Source organism: Lepidochelys kempii, chromosome 4, assembly GCF_965140265.1.
Source record: "Lepidochelys kempii isolate rLepKem1 chromosome 4, rLepKem1.hap2, whole genome shotgun sequence".
Taxonomy (NCBI): Eukaryota; Metazoa; Chordata; order Testudines; family Cheloniidae; genus Lepidochelys; species Lepidochelys kempii.
Window position 1 is genome coordinate 127178285 of NC_133259.1, and position 27039 is coordinate 127205323.

General features: G+C 41.4%; 1 protein-coding gene across 4 annotated transcripts in view; it reads right to left on the reverse strand.

Moving 5' to 3' along the window:
• POLR1A (RNA polymerase I subunit A) overlaps positions 1 to 27039 on the reverse strand; it is a 56241-nt gene that overhangs the window by 20642 nt on the left and 8560 nt on the right. For all 4 annotated transcript variants that reach the window (XM_073342850.1, XM_073342851.1, XM_073342853.1 and 1 more), the window contains exons 7-23: positions 26347 to 26433; positions 25475 to 25577; positions 24875 to 25037; positions 22888 to 23061; positions 22518 to 22640; positions 19747 to 19974; positions 13187 to 13441; positions 12217 to 12408; positions 10800 to 10949; positions 10079 to 10262; positions 6084 to 6166; positions 5813 to 5971; positions 5249 to 5347; positions 2502 to 2654; positions 2174 to 2256; positions 1155 to 1320; positions 367 to 588 (exon numbers count right to left, since the gene is read on the reverse strand). In XM_073342850.1, coding sequence (XP_073198951.1) covers positions 367 to 588; positions 1155 to 1320; positions 2174 to 2256; positions 2502 to 2654; positions 5249 to 5347; positions 5813 to 5971; positions 6084 to 6166; positions 10079 to 10262; positions 10800 to 10949; positions 12217 to 12408; positions 13187 to 13441; positions 19747 to 19974; positions 22518 to 22640; positions 22888 to 23061; positions 24875 to 25037; positions 25475 to 25577; positions 26347 to 26433 — 2624 coding nt within the window. The remainder of the gene's footprint in view (positions 1 to 366; positions 589 to 1154; positions 1321 to 2173; positions 2257 to 2501; positions 2655 to 5248; positions 5348 to 5812; positions 5972 to 6083; positions 6167 to 10078; positions 10263 to 10799; positions 10950 to 12216; positions 12409 to 13186; positions 13442 to 19746; positions 19975 to 22517; positions 22641 to 22887; positions 23062 to 24874; positions 25038 to 25474; positions 25578 to 26346; positions 26434 to 27039) is intronic.

Genomic DNA, 27039 nt, shown 5'->3' on the forward strand with positions numbered 1-27039 from the left:
ATAAGATTTGGAACAGTTATACTGCTTGAAATACCAGGCAGAGCTGACTCAGCCTTTCATCCTTCCCAGTTAAATGGACTTTCATCTAGTTTGCTGTGCATCAGTCTGTCAGAGGAGACCTACTCATTGTGGATGTTCAAGATCAGAGGGCCTGCCCCAGAGTTCTTAGCCTCTGCCCACCATTAAGCATTTACCAGGATGGCACATTCCATCTCAAAAGATGGGTCCATTTTAGTAGCTCAGATAGCACTGTGGGATAAAAAGACACAATATACAAGTAAAGTGGCACTGGAGCTGTTTTCCGCCCCCCACTCCAGAATCCTGTACTCAAGCTTTTAAAATCAGTTCATTTGCTCTTTGCATTACCTGTTGGGTTGCAGGGTCTCTGCCATTTATGATCTCTCCTCCTAGGGTCTGTTCCCTCACTCTCGCCATTTTTTTCTGAGAATACAGCAGAAAAGCGCCTTCTCTTGGCAAAGAAGCTTGATGCTTGGTTTGCCACTTTTTGATAGCTCTGAAGTGTTGATTTGCTTGCCGAGGATCTAACTTGGATAAAACTTCATCTATGTGTTTAGACTTCTGTATCACCTAGAAAAAGAGACCCAAAGCATGTGTCTTCTAGTTCTCCTTATGATATAATAAATGTAGGGTGAAAAACTAACTGAAAATACAAAGGCAGAGTTGAAATGGACATATACTGGTCCTCAAAATCTTCAGTTCTCATAACATGTTCTATTATTTTCCAGCAAAGCTGACTTTTAAAACTATTTTTGCTTCATGTGACTATTACCACTCCATAATAATTAAGGCTGACGTGACAGTATAGAAGGGAAAATATTGGCCATGGTGAAGCTGCATAATCTAGGTTGGATTCATATCAATTGCCAAGGTTCGAATAGAGGGGAGAGTACAGGTATGATCATGCCTGAGGCTCCACTGAGAATCAAGCTCAACTCAGTTATTCCTTATTCTGATAAGACACTTTTATAGTCTGAAAGAGTTGGGGAAATAAAATACTATATTAAATAAGAGAGGCACACTCAGACAATGCCATGAAAGCAATTATGCCATTGTATTCAAAACAGATCTACAAGATGCTAAGTGTGTGCACGCCTTTCCCCTCACCATGTGAGTTTAAGATCAGTGTGTTCTACCTCATAGTTATCTGCAATGAAAGGAAACTGCCTGGGTTGCAGGAACTGGGTCCTGGGGATATCTAGTCCGTCTTCACCATACAGGAACTGCACGACGCTGCCATCGCTGTCCCTCACACTCAGGTCATACTGAACTACCAGCCCTTCCAAGTGCTTTATGATACACCTGCAAGAAAACAAGTGTTGTCAGAGGCTATGGAACAACTAGGTTATGACAGATTTTTAAACTGGACTATTACTCTAGTGAGTATTTTTCAAAGAAGTTTTAGGGATGATCAGGAATCCTGGAGGCTGAAATCTTGTGTAACCACAGCGCAGTTATGGCACCCCCCCCACCCCGTCCCTCCCATTTTCCTTGAACATGAATTGAAGGGACCACCTCAGTGAGCAAGAGGGTAGTTCACTTTATGCCCCTTTTGACCTTTGGCCTCTCTGCTAGTGGTGAGTTGAGAGATATGGGGGTTGGACTAGATGACCTTCTGGGGTCCCTTCCAACCCTGATATTCTATGATTCTATGATATGGACACGCATTCAACAGGAGTGGGATTGAGACCAACACATTCGAGATAGGCCACTGAACATGTAAGAGGGTATTTTGCATCATGTCACTTACTGCTGAAAATTCACTACACTGGAAATGGGGGGCCTATTCTGAAGGCCTTAGGAGTTTTGTCTGAGTATGGACTACTAAAACTATTTGGCCAAGAAAACTGACACTGCATGCTAATCTATTTATTTTCATTCCCAGGACTTGCTTTTCCTGGTACAGATAAGAAGCCAGTATCAATACAAGTCAGAGAAGGTAGAGATGAAAAAGACCCATTGGATCTAAGCCCTCAGAAAGGGAATGTTTCTTTTTCTTAGCCCAAAAGCCTACATGGTGAAATCATGCTTTAGGGACCCACCATCCAGCTTCTGGTACAATTGGACTAAATGATGCACATCTATTGCCTAAGTTAAAATATTTCATGAAAAAATACTTTTAAGATGTCGAAAGTTTCCAAGGAGCAACTCCTACCTTTGAAGGTATCCAGATCGGCTGGTTTTGACAGCTGTATCCACCAGACCTTCCCTGCCAGCCATGCAGTGAAAGAAGAATTCCTAAGATACAAGCACAATCTTCATGAGAAAATATAAAACAGCTTCATGTTGCCAGGGAGTATGTTAAGGTAGAGTATGAACTACTGTTCCCAAGAGCAGCACTTAAAAATAGGGTTGGATAAGGCCTACTTGTCTAGATATTTACAAGGACATGTTCCACTTTAGTATCTGAATGTAAATAAGTTATGGTACAAGTAAGGCATGAAAGAGGGAAATAGAAACAGGAGCCTCAGCAGAATACTTACAGCAGGTTTGATGCCTGTGAGAAATCTGCCAGTCACAAATCCCCCTGATCTAGGGGAAAAATCATAAGGCTGGAAACAAGGCAACGATTTACCAGATGCCATCAGAGGGGGCCTTCTACCTTCCAACTCAATCTGACCCAGCAAGCACGAAATCTACATTGGAAAGATGCATGCAGAACAGAAACAGAATGACATGCAAAACCTCTAATGGTAAAAAGCTCATTTTTCTATTTTACTCTCTTGGTTCACATAAGTGTAACACCTTTTCCCTCCTGAAGAAATGTATTTATATATAAAGGAAATAAGCACTGTTAAGAGATAGAGAAGTCCAGTTAGGTCATCTTGTCCAGCCTTTTCCTTATAAAGATTTCCTTTGCTCAGTTTCATCACATTACTACTTATGTCCCCTAAGATCATTCTGAACAATTCACAGAATCACAGAATCATCTAAATGTAGGGCTAGAAAGGACCTTGAGAAGTCATCAAGTCCATGACCCTGTGCTGAGGCAGGACCAAGTAAACCTAGATCATCCCTGAGAAAGCGTTTGTCCAAATTGTTCTTAAAGACCTCTAGTGACAGGGATTCTACAACCTCCCTTGGAAGCTGATTCCAGAGCTTAAATAGCCTTACGGTTAGAAAGTTTATATTACCATCTAACCTAAATCTCCCAGATTAAGCCCATTACTTCTTGTCCTACTTTCAGGAGACACGGAGAACAAGTGATCAGTTTTCTTTATCAGGGCTTTGGAGCAGAGCCACTCCGGAGCAGTGGAGCTGCAGGTTTTTGCCTGGAGCTGGAGCAGAGCCGGAGCACAGCTCCAAAGCCCTGTATATAACAGCCTTTCACATATATGAAGACTTATCAAATCCTCCCTCACTATTTTTCCCCCCAAGACCTATTTTTTCCTAAACTTTCCTCATAGAAGGTTTAGAAACCCTGACCTACCATTTTTGTTACTCTCTTCTGGACACACTCCCATTTGTCCACATTTTCCTAAAGTGTGCTGCCCAGAATTGGACAAGGTACTCCAGCCAAGGCCTCACCAGTGCCAAGCACAGCAAGACAAATACCTCCTGTGTCTTACATGACACTCCTGTTTATACACCCCAGAGTATTAGCCTTTTTCACAACTGCAACACGTTGCTGACTCGTATTCAATTTGTGATCCATTGTAATCTTTAGATCCTTTTCAGCAATACAACACTTAGCCCGTTATTCCTCATTTCACAGCGTGTATTTGAGTTTTCCTTCCTAAATCGAGTATTTTGCATTTATCTTTATTGAATTTCAGACCAAATTCTCCAATTTGTCAAGGTCATTTTGAATTATAATCCTGTCATCCAAAACTGTTGATGTCAATCTGCAAATTTTATGAACTTACTCTCCATTCCATTATCCAAGTCATTTAATGAAAATATTGAATAGTACTGGACCCAGGAATGGCCCAGTAGGACCCCACTAGATACACCCTTTCGGTGTGACAGCAAACTACTAACTACTCCGAGTAGTTTTTCGACCAGTATCTAGACATCATTTCCCACATTTACTTATGGGAATGTCATGTGGGACTGTGTCAAAAGCCCTACTAAAATCAAGATATACCATGTCTACTGTTTCCCCATCTACTAGGCCAGTACACCTGTTCAAGAAGGAAATTAAGTTGATTTGGCATCATTTGTTCCTTATAATTCTATTATCCAGGTGCTTATAAACTGATTGTTCAATAAATTTGTTCTAGTATCTTTCCAGGTATCAAAGTTAGGCAGACTGGTCTATAATTCCCGGGGTACTCTTTGTTCCCCTTTTTAAAGATAGGTACTACATTTGCCCTTCTCCAGACCTATGGGACCTCACTCATCCTCCATGAGATCTTGAAGATAATTGCAAACAGTTCCAAATTTGCTTCAGCTGGTTCCTTAAGTACTCTAGGATGAATTTCATCAGGCTTGAATACATCTAACTTATCACTCTTTTGGCTTGTGTACCATCCCCCTAGTTATTAATATTAATTGTGTTGAGCATGTGGTCACAAATTAATATTTTTAGTAAAGACTACAGCAAAGTAGGCATTCCTCTCTTCTGCTCAGTGTCTATCTTTAAATACATGTAGAAATTTTATTCTATTCGATATAGGTTTTTATACTGTTCTCATAATAGTATCTGAGCGCCTTTCAGTAGTGCATTAAGCAACATGACTGTCATTTGTCACTGTGGTTCATTCTCTTTGCCATCCTCCTCCCAGATGGAGAATGGTTGGAGTGGAAAGTTACTATGGCCCTTAGTTCCTGTGGAAGTTCATTCCCCTGAGAAAGCTCCGTCTCCTACATAGACAAGCTTTACGTTGATGGTACAAAGTTCCATTGTGAAATACAACAAAACAATTACAAGTTAGAACTGGGGTTTGTTTTGGTATTCTTCATTATGTCATCACCTACTAAGGAGTTATTGTTTTTGCTACGAATCTTGCTGTTCTAAGAACTGATGCAAAAGTGAAACGTGGTCAAACTGAAAATACTTGTCCCTCACCGTCCTATGTGCCAATGAGGTCTCTGACTCATTTATAATATATTTCCCTAAAAGTTACTCAAGTCAAAATTGTGCCCTCCCAGCTCCCAAAGCTAAGAATAAATACCCTACTTTGTTACAGAATACACAAGCCATTCCTGAAATAGCCCCTTGATAAGCTATATTTGTAGAACCATGGAAACAAACCAGTGAGTCTTATAAAAGTAATTACTTTAATACCTGCATTGTATTTACAGTGGATCCTTTGGCTCCTGACTGCACCATTAACTGCAAGTTGTTCTCTGGGAAGCTCCTGTAGAGCCCAAGGGGCATGCATGCCTAAAAAAAAAAGTTTTGAAAGAAAGATACCAAAGAGTTAAAGTTCACATTTCTAATTAAATCACAATAATTTCTGTTGGCAGTAAGAAAAAACGTGAAATCCAAGACAAACAGATGTTATTGATAGTTCAGAAAACAAAATTGTTGGTAAGATTTTATGGAAACTCTCCTCTAGAAGTTCCACTGCAGCTGGCAACCTTGTTACTAGACTCTGATGACAAGCCAAAAATTCAAAGGGCCTTAAACAGCACGCCAGCTTCTTATTCTACAGAGGTCATCTCCCTCTAAAAAAAAAAAAAACAAGATGACTGAGGAACACTAGCAGGGCAGTGTGGAAAGGCCCATATTGTGGACAGAGGGATGACTTCAGTCTGCAGGACTGTCAGGTGCTTTTCATCAGCATTAAATTAACATAATAAGAAAAATCTCCAAACATAGTATATATGGATGCTTCTCAATACCAACCTTGTTAACCTCATTGCTGTAATTGTTTACTTCCTCCTTGAATTTCAGATCAACCATATTAAAATCCCTCTGGTCTTTGTGGAGATGGGCATCCTGCCATTTCCCTTGGACCTCTTCACACGATGCAGTTTCTGGCAAGTTAAATGCAGCTCTAACAGCCTGAAAGTAAAAAAAAAGCCTCTTAGGTGCCAAAACAGATGCAACTACACAGAGCAAGGGCTTGAAATGAAAAAGTTACAAGGACTAAAACCCTGCTGCAAGATGTATTTACCCTGGTACCACAATGGGTGGACACTTCAATGATTCGGTGTCTTCTGTGGTCTGCTTGCGGTTTGACCAAAATATCTTCAACTCCTGCAGCAGTGAAATAGAAAAAGATAAACTGTATCGTGGTCTGAATCTGAATCCTAACTCACCAGGGATTTATGTACTGGACTGCTGCTGGCACATATAATAGCTACAACAAGAAAAAATATTGGGGACTTTTTTTGGGTGGGCAGGATGGTCTCAGGAACACATTTTATATATAATATTATATAAACAAAAATCACTCACACAAAAGCTATGTTAAAAGAACAGTAAGATTGCAAAGTCAAGCACTTAAAGTTTGGAAATGCCGGAATGAAGGTTGCCTATGCAACCTTAATTCAGTCCCCTTGTGTGCATGCATTATTAGCATCTTTAAACTACATGATCACATGCTGTTCTTACAGGACCCCTGCCTCACTCAGTGAACAAGATGGATGATGTTTTCTCATAGAGAACATCTACTCAATATTTTGTTGTCTCCTGGCTCAATGCATGCCCCCCATAGTTCGTATACTGCATATTATTCAAACCCTGCTCTGAAGGGATAATTATTCATTTCCTCATAGGCTTTTCTAGGGCACTCGACAGTAAAATATCTCAGCACTTCACGAACAATAGTGAATTTATTTACACAACACTCTGAGAGATGAGGGGCTATTATTATCCCCATTTTACAGATACAGAGGCACAGAGAAATTAAGGTCAGAAGTACCCATACATTTTCTGTGCCTAATTTGAGACAAAGAGGACCTGCTTTTTTAGGGTACTTAGCATTATATAGCACTTCAGTTGCAGTTGTGATCTGCATTTCTGCAAATGAGACCAAGGGTCTCAAGTCAGGAACCCAGGAATCCAGGAGAACAAGATTAGTGACTACCTGTGAAAAATCTGACCTAAGTGACTTCCCCAGCATCACACAGGAACTCTGTGGCAGAGGCAGGGTTAGAGTACAGTTCTCCCGGAAAGCGTAAAACTGCTTGGCCACGAGACCACCCTTTCCCTTCCTGAAATCCCCCTACACACATCCTAACTTCTGCAACAAGGATTCTAGAGACAGTCTCCTTTGCAATACAACCCTGATTCAGGCTCAGGGCAGGTCCAGCCTGTGCACTGTATTAGACAAGGATCTTGTGGGGGAAAAAAGGCAGTTGATTATGTAATAAAAGACTGTCATAATACATATGCACAAGGCGGCCAAATTAAGGTTGCACAGGGAATCTTAGTGTAATTTCCTAGGATCTGATAAGGAGTCTGAAAGAACAAATTCCATCATGTGTCCTCATATTCACACCTACAACAGCCATCAGCAGGTTTGAAAACGTAAGATCCACCACAGAGATCTCTGCCACTTGATCTAATGGAGTAAGTGATTGCAACAGTAAGTTATCCATTATGTGGGTCAGCTGTCGAGGGGGAATGAGACATTTTGCCAGTGGGTTTTACAGACACTTGCTAACAGTAGAGGAAGGAGGAGACTCAGGAATTCTGGTTTCCATTCCAGGCTCTGAAAGGCATTGTAGTCTAGCACAGCAGTTCTCAACCGAGGCTCCGTGGCCCACTGGGGGTGGGGGGCGGCACTCACGGGATCCACCAAGCAGGGGCTGCTCAGAGCCCTGACTATGAGGCAGAAGGCTGGAGCCCCCAAGCATCATGGGGCAGAAAACCCTCCCAAGCCCCGGACCATGGAGATTTTAATAGCATGCTGGCGGGGGGGTGTGGAGAGGGGAAGGGAAGAGCTCCAAAAGAAAAAGTGTTGAGAACCCTGCTCTCGTGGTCATAGGCAGACTCACTGCCCATTTTCCCCAAGCTTGACACCTTCTGCCCCATCCCTGCCAACCTGTTCCTGCTCTAATTTCGTCTCTCTCCTTGTTCCAGGCCCATTCTTCTTACCTACTAGTCAATCCCAGTCCCACTCCTCAGGCATCTCATCCTAGTCCTAATTCCCTTTCCCAAAAAGTCCTAGACTCACCCTTCAGGACTCTCAATATTCTTCTCACCCATTCCAAGTTCTCCCCACAGTCTCCTTGCCCAGCTGGTCCCAGTCTCTACTGCCACAATAACCCCCGGTTTCCCTGCCACAACAAGCATCCTCCAGTCCCAGTCTACTCCCCCTTTCTCTCCCTAGGCCCAGCTCTTGAATCAGGCAGCTTCCTCCTCCATGCTGCCTGGGTCCAGCAGGAAGTCAGTAAGAGCACAGGAGAGAAAGGCTGACCACTCTCAGTTCTGGTGCACAGCTATAACCTGAAGCAGCCCAGAGCTGCAACTGCAGGCAAAGTCCTGCCCAGTCCTGAGCTGAAGCATGCCCAGTACGGACAGAATCTTTGTGAAATTTAGAGACTTACTAGAACTTCACAGCTATTGAGCATGTGCAAACTATGATTTTTTTCCAAAGGCTTATAATTTGGCCAAACTGGAGGATTTTCACAGGAATGGCAAAAAGCACCCTGCTGATACAAAGGTCACTCCTCCGCCTAATTTCAAGTCCTTGCTCCAAAGCAGGCGAGGCTAGAATTTTTCAAAAGAAGAGGTCCCCAGGGTGTTGTTTATTTTAACATGAGCAAAACAACAACTATTTTCCCCTAACCTCATTCTTGGAAACAACTGAAATGCTTTGGTTGTCACTTTCCAAAAAAATTCAGACTGAGGCAGTAACTCAATATGGGAAATTTCAGCACAAACAGTTAAAGTTTGGCAAAAATATAAATGACTGAAAACAGGATCTTCTCATGGGAAGCTTTGGCCAACCTTAATAATAGGTGGTGTTACCTAGACTTGCCTGTAATAAAAGGGAGGTTGGAGTCAGAGCGGTGCACACTCCTGCCCTCTACTGAAAGTAAATATAATTGATCATATGTAGCTACAGCCTACAGAGTATTTAGACCAGGGGTGAGCAAACTACATTGTAAGCTGGCCCGCAAGCCGCACCACGCAGCTCGGCTCTGCTCTGGCACAGGCTCTGGGTTGGGGACTGGACCATGCGGCTCAGCCCTGCTCCAGCTGGGGCACTGGGTCGGCGCCGCACCACTCCGGCATTCCCAAGCCTCTCATCCCCAGCCCCACCACAAAGCCTGCACCCCCAGTCGGAAACTGCATCCCTTTCTACACCTCACCCCCAGCCCTGATCCCGCTCCCCGAACCCCTCATTCCCAGCCCAGAGCACCCTCCTACAATCCAAACTCCTCATCCCCAACCCCACCCCAGAGCCTGCACCCCCACCCCAATTTTGTGAGCATTCATGGCCCGCCATACAATTTCTATTCCCCGTTGTGGCCCTCGGGCCAAAAAGTTTGCCCACCCCTGATTTAGACCATTATAAAGTTACACAAGTATGCATGTTTTATACCAATGAAAGTCCTGTAAAAGTCTACTCAGCCATTTGCCCTGGTGAGGGACATATTTTAATGGGAGAGAGGGAGAGAGAGAGAGCGCACACAGGGGGTAGATTTTATGCCTGGCTGAGTAATTCACATTGTTATTTTGCAAAGTTGATGCAAAATAAGAGTCATATCTACAGGGAGATTAACAGCACAAAGTAAATGCAAGACCTAATTAATAACACCTCTGAATCCTTTAACCTGAACATGTGGGTAAGCTTTGGTTACTATGCTGCTTGTTGTGATTTTTTTTTACTTATGTGAAAAAGAAACGTAAAACTTTATAATGTAATTTTGATCTGAACAAAGATTCATTAAAAGACATTATGACCATGTACATGTAAAACATGAAGGACAGGAGATAACTCAGTGATGGATGTACTTGAGATTGCATCATTTCACTGTAGTGATTGGAAGGAACTGAAATGCATGCTGAATAGAAAGAAAGCCATGTTAGGTGAACTATCAGATTCAGCAATGTGTCATGCACAGAACTGTTTCCATTTCTTACGCACAACTATAGTTTTGTACCTCAGGAGGTACTGCAGTAGTCCAACGGCTAATTTACATTTCCCATACTCACCCATTGTAAATCCCCTGTACAGCTGCAAATAGGCAGTAAAGAGGCGAGCTAGACATGTAAGCACCTTGCCGCCGGTTTCACCACCATAGACTTCGTGGCAACAGTGAACTAGGCCATAGGCAGAGCTGCCATAGTGAGCTTTGTCCAAGACCCCGCAAAGTAACTCCCCCTCTCTAATGATAACCTGGTTGATAGGATGAGATGACAGATTTAAACAGTTAGGAAAGCAGTCATTTTGATCTTTGTGTGGACAAGATCCAACTCTGACCACAGACTATTCTTAGTGACTAGTACATTGAATAAACTATGAGGAATAAAAACATAACATACAAAATGTTTATGGATCAATATCTTCTGGTGAACTATAAACAAGAACAAGTAAATTAAAATAGTATAATTACAAACAGATTTTGCACTTCTATAATACATTGCATCCTGAAAGCACTTTACAAAACAAGTTAAGTGGGTGCATACGAGTTGCCCCCACCTGCAAAATGGGAGAAGGCAGAGAAGATACTCTAAAAAAAGAAAGATGGAGTTTATGTCAGAGCCAGGAACAGAACTCCAGTGATCCTAGCTCCCAGTCCCAAGCTCAGACCACCCCATTCTAGCAATTATAAAAACTTTACAATACATTTTATCCTCTTCAGGATTTTTTTTTTTTTTTTTTTTTAAACAAGTAAGTCCTTGCCTCTGTGGCCAGTTATTTCCACAAACATACCTGGGATTCACACATTGAATCAAGGTTAGATCCAGGAATTCTGTTTTGGGGCCCTTTCACCCAGGCTTTTCCACCAATCTTAGCTTTCCCAGACAAATTCAGTGGGATTTGATTTTCAGGGATTACGTTTATTAGCAACGTAGAAACCACCTGAAAAGAAAAACAAAGGGCAGGATTAACGAACTGTCAGAAGCAGTCAGTTTTTCATATCCCCCACCCCACTACGGCAAACAGGGGGAGAGGATAAACATCCACACACATGCAATAGAAAGCCCTGCCACTCAGCCGTGTTCTGGCAGCTCACCTATCCAACAGCAGAAAACTGCCAGGAGTTTTGGAAGACTGCACTCAAGGAAGGACTACCCTTTGGTTAACTACAGACACTGAAAGTCCCAAAGCTATTCCCCTTAATTATCCAGAACCAGCCGGTGTTCCTTTTTGTTTAAAATTTCCGATATTCAAATGATATAATGTATTATTCTACGAAAAGGAGTTCTAGACGCTTCAGTGCAGTAACCCTATTGTAAACTCTGGGGCAGGTACTGTAGAGTGTAGTATTTTTTTTTAAATATTGTAATCAGATTTATACAGGGCATTAAAAAGTGGTTTCTACCCTCCTTTGCCATATATTAAAATTCAATTTCATTACCACACAAGACATACAGGTAATAAGAGACTAGTGTGTGACATCTGGAGGCATATCTAAGGAAGGTCAGAATGATACAGCATAAAGAGCACTAGAGCATTCCCTTATTGTGCCAAGGATCATACTAACTGGATGTAGAGTACATCCCTCTGAAAAAGCAAGAAATACTCTCTAGTAGGGCCTATCAGATATTTCATGACTAAAATCAACATTGTAGCAAACACACCAAAAACAGATAAGACTTTGCCTGTCAAGATTAAATTTAGGAGATTTAAACTGTGATCCAATTTAAAACACACACACACACACCCCTGACCCAGTGAAAAATTATATTTTCTACAGAAAATGATAGAATCGTTTTGATATCAGCAATGCATGAATGAGAAAAATCTCAGGGACTAGAAAAAAGAACACCTATAAAAAGTGTCTCAAAGATTTTATCTAGATCCCATCCCAAAAAGGAAACTAAATCACTAAGCAGCAATCGCATCATTTCTCTGCTTCTGTTCTGCATGTGCATCTCCTCCTTCAGCTCATACACTGTAAATCATGCCACAATTCTGTTGAAACACTGCCCAGAGTAAGTGATAAAGTGCTATTCCTATAATATTATTTTAAAGGACACAAAACTGTACAACCCCATGAAGATGTGCAGTGTTGCTGACCTACTGGGACTATGCTTCTCAGTCACTATAGCTTATCCTGGTTTTAATTATAACACTTTGCTTAATTCTGAACAGTCTGTTTTAACAGTCTTAACTTTTCAGCTACCTGTTTTCCTGTCCATAACCGCTGTGGTTTCATAATGGCAGGTGCAAGGATTTTCACTCTTCCCTTTTTGTCTGTCAGTCCTCGATAGATCAGCTCCATGTACTGTTCTCTTGTGAAAAAGCAGCCCCGGATCGTCATGCTGGCACCAGAGATCATATGATCCTGGATCAAACCTGCCAGTGGCTTGCCATCCTAAGAGACATATACAAAGAGTACGTGAGGTGGGAATCACATATTAATATCTTCCAAAATTAGCTCCATTATGGCTGTATAAAAGCACAATAGTCCTGGTGTGAGTAGTTCTTTATGGTGACAGCTCCTCTCCCTATACTAACTATCTCCTAAACATTGAGATTTAAGAGACATAGCAGGCCCCAAACTCATTTAAAAAGGACAACCACTTCCCCCAACCACTTCAATTCTGTTCGGAATAATGAGATATTCTACCACCCTCACACCGACTTCTAAGTTCACCTTCTCCCAGTCCCCTTGGGATCAGGAAGAGCAGGTGGCTGAGTGAGAAACATGTTATGGAGGATGAGTGGAGAGTCAGAACTGGAAGGTATGAATGGTATTTCAGGGGCTCAGAAACAGGGGACAATACCAGCAATGAGGCACTAGAAGAGTTAAAAGTAGGAGGAGGATCAATCAAGAGTATTTTAAGCACCCTGTCACCACAGTATGTAGGTGTCAACCCCCAGGATTAGGTGTCCAGGTTTCCCCACAAAATCCCCCTCACATGCACAATTTGAGCCTGTGTTCGTAATTTTCATTCTTAAGGCTATGACCACCAAGATCTAACACAATGGAATATAGTTACTAGCCACCTTTGCCATCCCAGGAACACATTATGAAGCAAAGTTACCACTGAACAAAACAAACAACCCAAAGGAGTACTCTGAGGAAGGAAGAGGTTTATAGAGATGTAAACTATTTATTTATTGTCTTTCACAGAGATGGTTTTATTTACCTTAGGAACAAGATACTGTTCATCGGTGCAGGCTAACATGTAGGCTTCTGCCCGGCCCAGCTCGCTCTGAGGAAAATGTGCGTTCATTTCATCACCATCAAAATCAGCATTGTAGGCTTTGCAGTTGGCATAGTGAAGCCTCAGCACCTTTTCTCCTGGCAGGATTCTGGCCCGGTGGGCTTGGATGGAGGGTCTGTGAAGGGTGGGCTGACGGTTCAGTAAGAGGACATCTCCATTTTTAACATGGCGGCATACCTATGAGAGAGATTTAATACAGTTCATCTGTTTATAAAGCATACCAGTCTCTCATCAGAAAGACAATTTTAAACCCACGTGCACAGTCTAAAGCAGTTTTTCCCTCTAGAATTTTCATTCTGTGGAACCTCCTTTGTAAGGGTATCAGGTCCAGTACACTTACCTCCTCAACCACTCTGTTCCCCACTAGACCACATTCCAAGACTCTACAGAAACCAGAATTAGTTCCCCATGTTATCAAACCAGTTCAGCATTCCAGGTAAGATGCAATCCCTCCTCTCCCTTCACAGTATGGTTTATCGAAGACTTTAGCAGAATACTAAAAAGGAAACCTTTAAAATTCTGCCATGTGAGGGGAGGAAAAAAAAAATCATTTACCTGGTTCCCTCTGAATTGGTTCAATAAGAGGGAGTAGTGTAATTCCAATATCAGACATCCTAGAATAAGACAGCATGGTCAAGTGGATGGAGCACAGGACCAGAGCCCAGGGACTCCTAAATTCTAATTTCAGTTTTGAGACCAGCTTGCCATTTGATCTGGACCACAACACCTCACCTCACTGTACCTCAGTTTCCCTTTCAATAGAACAGGTGCTAGAATACTTAACTACTTTGCAGTGCTATTGTGATTACTTAAATTATTTGTACAAATGCTTTAAGCACATAAAACATTTAGCATTTGTTTAGTATTTTATTCTAAGGCATCCACAGTCTGAGCAGTTGCAGCAAACTTTCCAGGCATCAAACAAATCTCTTTAAGAGGCTGAGCTTGGCATCTTTCTATGCTGAGTGCTCTCCACAGTCTGGTTAGCGGATGCATTCAGCACATATTTTACTAGTGAACTCAATTTTAATGTTTGCTTTGCAGGTCACAATCTAAAAACAAAAAGAATAGGAAATGTTAAGTAACATGACTCCAACAGTCCTTAGAGAGAGGGAATCTATGATTGCTGGAATTCCCCAGCCCTCAGAGATGATTCAATGGCCAGAATAACCAAAAGTTTCCAAGAAGATACTTCAACTCTGACTCAGTGGATCCATGTGAATATTTGGCAAGTGCTCTAAGTACCACTTTATGTCACAGGCCCATTAAGCGTGCTGGGTTGTTTTCTTTATACCCTTCTCTGTGGAACATTAGACTGGATGTTCCGACAGTCACTGATGTTATATAATTTCAGGTTTATAAAAGTGCAGATGTTGCTGTAATGTAAAGTATATTCATTATTGTCCTCCCCTGGAGCACACCGTGGAAATGCCTCAAATGTTCACAACTGTTACCAAACCGCAAACGATTGAGCACTGCCCTTTCTAGCCCAAAATAGGCAGCTCTCCTGCTTCTGTTCACTCAATAAATACCACAGTGAAGGCTTTTTTGTAAGGCTTCTGTAGGATTTGTTTTGGATGAGACAAGAAGTTCACATCAAGGTTAGCCCTCACCTACCTCCAAAAGTGTATGTAACAGGAGAGAAAGTTTATTTATAGATCTGGGGGGAGATGTAAGGGAGCTGTAATTGTCTGCCAGTCTTCCAAGTGGTTCACTATTTAAAGACACTTCTAGAGCATTTTAATTCTCAGAACTGACCATATTCTATGCAATCTATGGTATTTATATGGCCCCCTTTACTGTCATATCTGAGCACCTCACAGTCTTAAAACACATTTTTCCTCACAACACCCCTGTGAGGTAGGGCAGTGCTATTCTCCCCCTTTTACAGGGGGAAGCTTAAGTACAGAAACACTATGTCTAAGGCTACGATTTAGTGATGGGTGTTTTTAGTAAAAGTCACAGACAGGTCACGGGCAATAAACAAAATGTCAGGGCCAGTGACCTGTCTGTGACTTTTACTAAAAATATCCCTAACTAAATCTTAGGTGCTGGGGGAGAGGGGGGGCTCTGAGGAGGGGGGCGTCCCAGCAACCCGCTGCCGCTCCTCTCGGGACCTGCCGCCACTGCTACTGTTGGGGTCGGGGGCGGAGGGGGGCCAGGTATGCTGCTGTTGCTGCTCCTGGACCGCTGCTCCAGGGCAGCACCTGGGACCAGCTGCCTGGGGCCGCCAGAGCAGCAGCTGGCCCCGGTGCCACCCCAGCTGCTCGGGCAGCCCTGGGGTCAGCCGCACCAGCTGCTGCAGCTGTCACGGAGGTCCTGGCAAGTCATGGAATCCGTGAAAGACTTGCAGCCTTAACTATGTCACTTGCCCCAGGTCTCACAGGGAGTCTGCGGCAGCCCAGGAAATTGAACTCGGCTCCCCTGGTACAAGAGCCACCACCCAAGCCTAATGCTATGCACCAGGTTATACTACCATGACACCAGAAGAGAATGTAAGCATCCATCATGAAGGAGGAGATACACGGACAGGTGTACATCTGACCTGAGTGTATTCCCATCTGCTTTTAGGTCAGCCAGACTAGCCAGTGGTAGTAGCAGCATCACTTTGCATCACTGCTTAGGATTCAGCTTGAGATTTCTTGAAGATCTACAACTTGGCCCAAAGGCTGCTTTCTGGAGGTGGATATTACTGTCTATGTGGCAAAGGTACTGCTCTTCGTATTTGCAACAATCTACCTTGCTTCTGTTTTAAAAATACCTCTACGTTCAAGAACATTATACGAACTCTTAGAATCTTAAGGACTTTCATGAATTAAGAGAGCCATTCTATAATACAAGTTCCCAAACAATGGTATTCTGAGATTCCCCAACTCTATTTAGGATAGAAGACTTTCTAATATAAATGTGGTGATCCTGGTTTCAGTCTTTCATAGCTTCAGTCGAATAAGCTATTCAGCTAACGTTGAGAAAAAGCTTAAGTTTCAGGCCCGAATTCACAGGTGTTCTTTTGCCACTTCCAACACAGCAGAAAAGAGCCAATTTCAAAGCATGCCCAAGGTAAAATCTGAGGGAATCAAAGAAAATGCTGGTTTAGATACTCAGGCATGAAAGCCATTTCCTAGAAATATTGGCAGATATGATGTATCCTGTTCAAATATTTGTCTCCCATTTCAATATAGGTGCTAACAGCTGCTCCTTTTGCAAGTTTTCTTCTGAAAAGGGCAGGAACATCAGTTACAGGATTGCATATCAGAGGTGAGATGGACATCAGAGGCAACAGCTCAAACATCACATTTATGTAACAGTAACCTGAAATGTAGAAAGCAGCGCTTTGGGTTGGGAGCTAAGAATTCCTGAGCACTAATTCCTGCTCTGAAAGTGACCCTCCTCTGACGAGGCTTATTATCTCTTTGCACCCCAGCTTTCCTACCTCGAAAACGGGGATAATACTAAGACTTCACAGTAGGGTGGAAAGATTTAAATCAAAAGGTGATTTAAAAATGGTGATTTAATCCAGCAAACAGGATATCCTATTTTGAATTTGTACCTTTCAGTTATTTTCTGAAAGAAAGGTTCATTCTCATGTAACGGTTATACCAACCAAACATGTTGCAACCAAATGTAGCCTCTACACTGAATTTAGTGCTTCTTTGTATCCTCCTAGTTAGCACATTATACCCCCACAAAATGTATTTAAGCAATTATATAGTTTAGCATACATTTATTCAGATTCTTAATTTTAAATTCATTCAAAATTATTTTTATTTAAATAAGCTAACTTAAATGTGCTGGATACATAAGAAAAAAGTTTATCAAAACATATTTAGCATTTAAAACCGATTTAACAAACAATAGTAGTATTAACTGCAGCTAGGAAATTGATGGATTTGTTCCCGGTCACCATGGGCCAGATTTTTCAAATGTACTCAGCTGCCTAATGTTGTAGATGGCGTTATAACAGGTTGGTCTGTCCCCTGAGAACGGTAGTAGGGATCACGGCCAGTCACACTCTGTTCATGACATAGCCCCTGTAAAGAAAAAGGTGATCAAGGAAAAAGAGTAGCAGCTTGGGAATGGGAGCCAGGTGCTAAGGCAGCTACCTCCTGAACATGATAAAACCAGGTTCTCAACTCCCAAGCCGTTTCTCAAATTTGAATGAACTAGAATGAAGGAAATATTCTTTCTGCACTTGGCTCGCTACGCTGAAATCAAAAGTACTGAATATGAAGTCAGCATTTGCTCCACTGTAAAGATTGAAAATAATGCAATATAAGACATTATGATATATTTATAAAGCTTGAGTTGAAGATAAAGATGTTTTCTCTATGGTTTTATATATATTTTAAAAAGCAGTACCGTTTAACCCATTCAAATTTGAGAACTCATGTATGCATCATTTTTAATTTATTTAAATGAAGCAGCATTTAAAAAAATATTTAAATTGATTTTCATAGCTTATAGTAAGCTTAGATTTTTAGGCTGCCAGTTTCAAATTTAATTTTAAACAGGTTTATTTTTAAAAAGAAAAACTATTTGATTTAAATTAAAGAAATCTGATATCTGATTTTTTTTTAAATCAGGTTTTTATTCACCCTACTTCGTAACATGGTGAAGGTTTATTTTAGGTCTATGAAGGTCTTTGAGCTAACTGGACACACTGAAATGCTAAGTATTAAATACTATCTTATCAGCACAGCAACCTCTGTCAAAAACATGTCGGTAGAAGTAAAAGGTATCAAAATAAAAACACTCACCACTTGTATAACATTTTTCATCCAAGTAGGTAACTATCCTTTGTTAACATTAAGCCTCAGCAGTTGTGAGGTAGGGAAATATTATATGAATTTTACACATGGGTTGAACTGTGGCATAGTGAAGCTAAGTGACTTAGATAAGATCGGACAGTGAGCAGCAGAGCTGAGATTCGAAGACAAGAGGCCCAGTTTTGGACTCTAACAGCTAGACAACACTGTCTATATCATACCACTACTGCCTGGCCTGAGCTAGCTCTGCTAAAAATTGCAGTGTAGCAAGGGTAGTGGGTTGAGCTAGCTACCTGAGTGCATACCCAGTGGTCTGGGCGGGTATTTACTTGGGTGCCTAGCCTGAGCCGCCACCTGTGCTACCCTGGTTACACTGCAGGAGCTGGGAATCCCATCTCTCAGCTGAAATGGAGATCTAACCATAGAATAGTCTGTTCTCTGTATGTGTGTGTATATATCTTCTTACTATATGTTCCATTCTACGCATCCAATGAAGTGAGCTGTAGCCCACAAAAGCTTATGCTCAAATAAATTTGTTAGTCTAAGGTGCCACAAGTACTCCTGTTCTTCCAACCATAGAAGCAACTCATTTTCCTGACAAAACAAGATATCCAATCACAGAATATCAGAGTTGGAAGGGACCTCAGGAGATCAACTAGTCCAACCCTCTGCTCAAAGCGGGATAAATCCCCAATTTTTTTTGCTCCAGATCCCTAAATGGCCCCCTCAAGGATTGAACTCCCTACTTTTGTTCTTCCCTCCTCCCTTTACACTCAGCTGAGCATAAAGAGGTGCACAACTCACCCACAAAGAGTTGGAAACAATATATGCACATTTAGGACAGTCTAAAATGAAGACTTACTATCTGTGGAAAAAACCATGGAAAAAAGACATGCTGTACAGCTTTGGTCACTAGGCCAGTGACACTGGAGCAACGAAACAGCTTCCTCTAAACATCTCTCAAACATTAAGTTAATGTATCCTTTCAAACAACCTTGTTAAGTGTTATCCCCATTTTACAGATGGGAAACTAAGGGACAAAGGGGACATGATTCACCCTACCTCAAAGTCTGAAGGAGCTTGCCACTGAAATCAGACTTTCAAATTTGTGTCTTAACAAGGCCATGCTTCCTCTCACTTGCTACTCTGATAGCAGTCTCAGCACAGGACATGGTTTGAATGTGCCAGGAGGCTGAATTCCCCTCTTGCCACTAGAGGTGGTCTTTCGAGGTCACAAGCTGAGTCATATCATCAGAACAAGAGAAGACTACTGCACTATTGCTGCTTGTGCTATATCTATTTTATGGGTATGCAGAACTACAGTTGTCAGGACTGTCAGCATGGTACCTTGACATTTAATATTAAAGTATAACAAAGAAAAGGATGAAAAAAACACAAAGTTTCAGGACTAAAAGAAAATGTATCTCGCTAGCTAAATCCACCCAGACCTCCAAGAGAAGCAGCATTCGTTACCTTTACAGGATTGGGAAGTCATATGCAAACACCAAGAATTCAAGTGAAATGCAGGAAGGAAAAATTCCCTGAACCTAGAAGTTGTTCATTTCTCCTCAGACATCCACATGAGCTTCTCTAGCCACCAGATGAAAAGGTGAGGTACCTGGAACATTGTCCCAGCTTCACTTTGTAACTGGCTTCAACAGCCCCCACCTCCAAAAAACTCTTTACCCTACTGGGTTGGGTTTGCACAGTACTCACAATTTTCATTCCTGGTTTTGGGACTCCAGTGGAAGGAGTGAGGAGCTGCTTAGCTATGGCTTCCCTCTGGGTCTGGCTGGTTGCACTCAACACCGTACGTGACCTGTCTTCATTAACGACCATGGAGGCACCAGGGTGAACATTTGGACCATTTATGACAGCCTGCCTCAGTTCTTTGACATTCCACGGAGTTACTGGCTGAGGGTAAGTCAATTTGGTAGCAAATACCTAACCGGGAAGAAAACCAGACACAATGATCAATGAACAAGGTACTGCTGAACAGCAGCCAGTCGACACACGAGTTTTTATTTCCAAAAGGTGCTGAGCACTTGGAAGAAAGATGAGGAGTGTCCCAGCCATTTCTCCTATCTGCATCCTAACCCACATTATAATCTGCACACCCTCTTCAGGCCCCACAATACTGTTACCATCTCTTTGCAATCTAAGATATACAACCTTTGATTTACCAAAAGGCATGAGGACAGATCCAACATATGACTTTTTATTTAAGTTTTGTTTGAATCTCCTTATACCAGGAAATATTTTTACAAGTATCAGTAGCCTTCTAAATAAACCATTTATTTATAATCTTCTTTTAGCTCTAGTAAATAATCAAACTAAGTCATTTTTTCCTAGCCACATATCAGTCAGTGCAAAACAAAATAATTGGATGCTGGATTTAGGTTTAAAAATGGTACTAGCAACTCAGAATGACAACTCTAGAACCACACATGAATGCAAACTAAGACGAAAAATGAAATCCAGAAATATCACAGTGACAAACTACAACCCATGCAGCATCTTTGGGGACCATTGTATTTAATTTATAAATAGTTTATATAGTGTTGTGTTCTTCTCCATGGGGAAGAGTTATTATAACTCTGTGCTGGAATTAAAACCAGGGGAGACTGATTAATCCTGTGATAGTAAACAAGTTCGGAGAAGCACCACCTCTTGGTTGGTTTGCTTATACTAGTTCAAGCTGGGTTTCCCAGAGACTAGGAAAATAAATACAGGGCTTCTAGTATAAAAGGATGAGCCTGAACTGACTTATGGTCTTCCTTTCAGCAAATGGACAGGACCTTCTGTCCAAGGAAAGGCTCTGCCTCTTGCTGCAGTGCTGGAAGGGACGTGGGCCTACCAGGCCCCGCACGTGAAATATGGGCGATTTCTGGTGAATGTGTGTAGGAAACATTGTAGGCTTTTTTAAATATATATTTATTGTTACACATCTATGTGCTTTCCTCTGTTAAGAATAAATGTACTCTGCTGAGTCACAGTTGTGTGGTAACTTGTATGTGCTGGCAATACACTGTTCATAGCCCAGAGAGAGAAAGCAACATATAGGAGTTGGCCTCTAGGCAGACTGACTTGCTGGGGATATCAGTGTACAGCAGGGCACTGTGCAGCCTTAAAAACACTGTTCAGAAGGCAGTGGGCACACAGTTCCCTGCCCCCAATCAGGTGACAGCTGAAGGTCTGAAGTCCTGACTGGGTGCCCCTAGAGAGGGCCCCAAAAGGTGGTATGCAGGTGCAATTACCCCAAAACTGTGATAATTGCCATATTAAAGAATTTTCACTTCTAACAAATATATTTCTGTTCCTTCTTTGTGGTTTCACTATGATAAATGGGAAAATTTGTTCCTTCTCTGTTTTCCCCCTGAAGACAAGTAGAAAAATCCATTAACTATATATACACATACACACGAACAGAAATCATGATTTTATTTTCCAAAAGCTAACAGCTGATGACAAAAGAAAAAAAATACATCAGTCACAGATCCATGAGTCTTAGACAGCGAAATGGAAAAGATGTTATGAGAACAGCTCAAGTCTCTAAGCTAATTAAACTCCACAAGCCGGAGCAAGGGAAATGTGATTGAAGTAAAAAAAAAATTTTTTTTAACAAATCACAGTAACATCCTTCCCTATAGACCTTGTTGCACAGGCTGAGAATTCCAGCCACAGTAATTAGCAGAACATTCAGGTCTTCAGAAGTGCCAGCAAGAGCTTCCCTTCAGTGTAGTTCTCTCTTTTGGGAGGAAACTGCAAGTCACTAGGGAAGGAATTAAGGCAGCTTTGCACCAGTGACTCATCACACTACCTTTACCCAAAGCTTGGCACAGGCTGCTGCGATGTTACAAAATGCAACATGCAAAGACCAGGGATAGGAAAATGGGAGCCGAGCTCTACTTAAAACGTTCAGTGGTTGTCAAGCTCTGATGACCCAATTCAGACCCTCCTCCTTCCAATCTCTTTCCCAGAGGCAATATTTAGTATAACAACTGGCAAATTTTCTGGTCTTCAACTATCTTTTTATTTTCCAAGGGGTAGCCCTGTTTGCCGCTTTTACAGATCCAGACTAAGAGTCCTGTGGCACCTTATAGACTAACAGACGTACTGAAGCATGAGCTTTCATGGGTGAATACCCACTTTGTCGGATGCATGTCAGTAATTAGCAGACATGCGTCTGACAAAGTGGGTATTCACCCACAAAAACTCATGCGCCAATACGTCTGTTAGTCTATAAAGTGCCACAGGACTCTTTGTATCTTTTTATTAACACAGATGTAACAATCAGATTACATGTAAGGGGAATCTGCTTTGCAGGATAATGGAGATACTGTGAGAATCAGGGGCTGTGGGGTAAGAGACTGGATCAGTAGGTGAATATACAAATTTAAAATTGGTAACTTCATTGTCAAATATGCTACACTGCAATCCCACCTACAGGCTTGTCCTAACATACCTCATACTTTATTTTTCCTTACCATAGGAATACCAATCTCATTGGTAGCAATGTACATGTCAGGGCAGATGACTGACCGAGCAGCGTAATCCACACGTTTTCCCATCATGTGCTTGCGGAACAGTCCTTCCTTTTTCTCCAGTATCTTTGAAAGTGGAAATTAAAAGAATGATGAAACAAAAAAGTGCAGATGTTACAAATATACTGTATCAAAGTATCCAATGAGTCATTCAAACTCACTAGATACTATAGTGATGAGTGCCATGGAAATGCGTACAAATTAAACACAACTACTTCACTTTTCATACTTATTCCCTTCGTGCTTCTCTCTACAGCCGTCTCTTACCACACAAAGTCTAGTGAAGTCTGTTTGAGACTCCCTTGACTCTCACCTGACGGATACCAGGATATTTTTCTGTCATTAGTTTGTCCATGTCACTGTCGAACACAATATTGACATGGCTCTGAAGACGAATCCAAATGTTGTACAGTTTATCTGCAGTGCTCTGCCCTGAGATCATAGCCAGGACTGAACGATCCAGTGATTCTAATGGCTCATCTGTCACCTGTGGAAACGTACGAGAACCAGGATTTAAAAAATTCAATTCCTGTTTTACCAGCCTTGTGTTTATAGCATTAAGCTCTCAAAAGAAATCACAGCTGAAACGTGGCTCATTTTTGTCCATCTGATTAAATCTAAGAAACATAATGAATCATTAACAAGATACATGTTACTTTTAGATTATCTCAACATACTGTGTTAGGCTATTCTGTTATGAAACCTCAAAAATTAAACAGGGTCAGGCCTTGTTAGCCCCTGGACAGGAGACTTCCAAAGAAAACAATATGTAACACACAGCGATAGGGATTAAATAGTTGGTAACTAAATAGGTGACAGTCTCCCATCCGAGTCAGCATTGAGTGAGTGACCCAGCAAGATGCTAGGAGCCACTGTACTGCTGGGAGACACCATCTTTTGGATAAAAATAATCCAAAATCCTAATTTCTCACAACCATTAAAAACTCTACGCCATTTTTTCATAAGAGGTATTACAGTCTGTGCCATGGCCAATTTCCAAACATAGTTAATTGCATGCCTATCTCAAGCAGTTTCAAATAGCTGAAGATAAAGCTCCACCTAGTGGTGAAACTCCAAGTGATTAAAATAATTTACAATGCCTTCCGTGAGGTTATTGTAATGAATGTAAATCAAAAGGAGTATTTAGTTTAGCTGATGCCAAGCATCTGTGTCAAAGAGACACCATAACATACAGCAACCCTGGACTATATACCTGGAGAGAGGCACTCAATTGGATTACAGTTTATTTCTAGTCCTACTTTTTTTTAGGTTTAGCATGTTTTGAACTGGAATTGGGGAATTCCTCTGCTAGCTAAAAGGTGCAAATGTTTCTTATCTGAGGATGAGAAACACAGAACATGTTTGACAGAGACCCAGGACTGTAATTTACCATATGTTTGTACAGCACCTAGCGTAACAGGGACTGACCTAGTTAAGGCCTGTAAGTGCTACCTCAATCTAAACATTAAAAAATATAAATCATAATAATAGAAGTAAAATATTTGGATGCCACTCCACAGTCAGGAGTGCAACCATAAAGGAGAGTACTTAAATCTGGGGGAGAAAGGCCCCTATGCAAGTGTTGGGCATACCCTGATTGCAGCTAAAGTGGCTCATATGTTAAATTCAGAAATCATTGGTACAGGGCTTCCCCAGCATTCCCCTGGCAGCTCTCAATATGATCCAACTGGGAAATGACGTGGGTCTGGATGTTTCAGAGGATTGGTGACTGGATATGGAGTTTTCCACTTCTAGTTCACTCATGTGAAAACAGCTTAGGTCAGCGGTGACTGAACATTGTTACCAACTAACTGCTATTTTGTGGCCCGAGTGAATTAGTTGATGCCAGCCTAGCTACTAATGGGCAGTACTCACCTTAGCCTCAGAAGCTGAATTGCCCCTTACCCACAGTGGTAATCCCACTTCCTGCATCTCAGCAAGGACATATGTTCAGAGTAGAATGGCAGAAACTTCCACTTTGGTGGTCTGTGCCGTACCAACCCAGTGAACAGAGGACTTCACTCTCCAGTGCTAGTTGCCCATTCTCTCTTACACACCAAACATTCACTTTATTAATAAATGCAGAAAAATCAGCAATAGAAGTCTGTGAGCAAACTGCTTTCCCCTTGCAGCAGGTGTCCTTGGGACAATAGCATACAAGCCCGGACAGGTAGAGACCCTCTCCAGTCATAAATGGCCTGCCGACGCACTCTACGATCTTTATTAGAGCAGTTTTAGAATCTTCTTGAATTTTACATTATTTTTTCACTTTGGATACTCAGGTATGCGGCTGCTCTTACCTTCTGGATTTCATTCTCTACAAGCTGTATTGGTTGACTTTGTTCTTGAGCCATGAAAGCCAGAAGCTTCCTTATTAATTGGACATCTTTCATGACAGCCTGCAAGTTCACAGTTTGACCATTTGTAAACATCTGGTCTCCAAGACGATTCACAGGACGATACCTAAGGCAGGCCGTACTCATTATACAGGGATAAAGCCAACAGAAACAAACTCCTGCCCATCCCCCCGCCATCTTCATTACATTAGAAATAGCAATGTGAACTATTAGTTCACATGCAACCTTTACAAGCAACATTGTCATGCTGAAAGATCACTCCTCTTACAAGAAATTCCACTGGTACAAACAAGTACATATTATCACACAGTTACTATAGTAATTTGGAACATTACTTGTAAATAGCATTTCAGTCCTTCAATAGTTTTCCCAGGGAACCTGGTGAAAGACATCTTTGATTATTATTATTGGGATTTTTCCTGAATTACATTACTCTAACATTATAACAGAGCAGAACCTATACCCTAGGAGTCTGTATTTCTGACTTTTGCAAACAGTATGTACCAATAACTAAATTCTACAAAGTTTCACAAGTTTTGTTACCTTGAAGGTGGAACCACAAGGAGATCTAGAAAGAACATATCAGGGCTGAATTCTGAATTCTCACCCACCTCCAGACCAGAGAAAAGGTGATTTAGAAAGAAACCTAAGTAGTACAGAGAAGAGATAAAACTTGAATTAGGTCTGCTGTACTCTAGGCATCCAAACTCACAAATGCATTTGGTGATGGACTAATGGCATTTAACTGGTTTAAAGATCTAGACCAAATGCTAAATACCAATGGCATCCACCACACAGACAAATTAAATTATTTACTAGTCAGTAGTTATTTCTTGTCCTTATGCTATTGTAACCTTCAGGGTTTTGTTTTATATATGCATGTCCTTGGGTTCCTATTACTTGCTATAAAAGGGAAGGAGGTTCTGTATTACCAAACGGCCAACTGAAAACACTTCTAATTAGCCTTTGACTTAGCAATATCCTATCTGGTTTGCCACATCTCTCCAAAGAGCCATATGAGCAAATGTCAGTGCTGTTTCACAGGATATTATGTTCCACTCCCCCACGTCACTTGGTCTCATTGTGTATACAATATATACTAGACCTGTATTCCATACAAAAAAAAAAAAAAACACACACCACAAAACCCTGTAATAAGAGCACATTTAGGTTGTAAAGTAAAGAAATACCAGATTTTAGGTGGTCTATATAAACTTATTTCTGCATACACATTATGATACAGATTTTAATTTAATCCCCAATTTAGATCATTATGCTGGGCACTGTACAAACAAAGAAAAAAAAATCAATATCTGCCCTGATAAGCTAAAGAAACAAAGATGAAAGGTAGGGGATAGGAATACAACATATAAGCATTGAGAAATCTGAAGTAGCTTTGGTCTAACAACAGTTACCTTCATTTTTCCACAGAGCCACAATGTGGTCTTTGGCAGTGATGGGTGTCAAGTAACCTCTTTTCCCCAACTGAGTCTCATCTATAACTGAGGGGTGAAAAAAAGTTATTTTGATATATTTCCTTTTGATAGTAATTGTGAAAAAGTCAAATTCTGTTTCCACTTAGAGAAAGGAATGGAAAGGAGCAAATCAACAGAAAACACAACTGACTGAGCACCATTCGCTGGCATCTGCAAGGGCGCTTTATTGATGCAACCTGTGTTATGGGGAAATCAAGTCAAGTAAACCCACTGCTTTTCAAGTAAAATTAAAATAAAATATGCATGATATGACAGTCATGAAGCTGGTCACAGTCAACAGAATTGAAACAATTAAAGCCAAGTCTGACATATACATTTTAGGAGGTGTGTACAAGTCCAGATTAGTTCAACAGGAAAAATTTACCCTGTGGATTACCATAGGGAAAACATATCCAACTTCACATGAAAAATTTCCCTTTCTTCAAGTAATAAATACACAGATCTGATACAACAGAGCTACAGATTGCTTGCCTACTTTGGGGCAGAACCAGGATCTGTCAGTCACTGGCAAGGGAATGAATGTCCTGGCTCCAAAAGGTCCCTTCAATTGTGACAGCTTCTACAGCCAGAATTCCATCTTACTTCCTAGAGACTGTAAAAACGAGTCTGGTG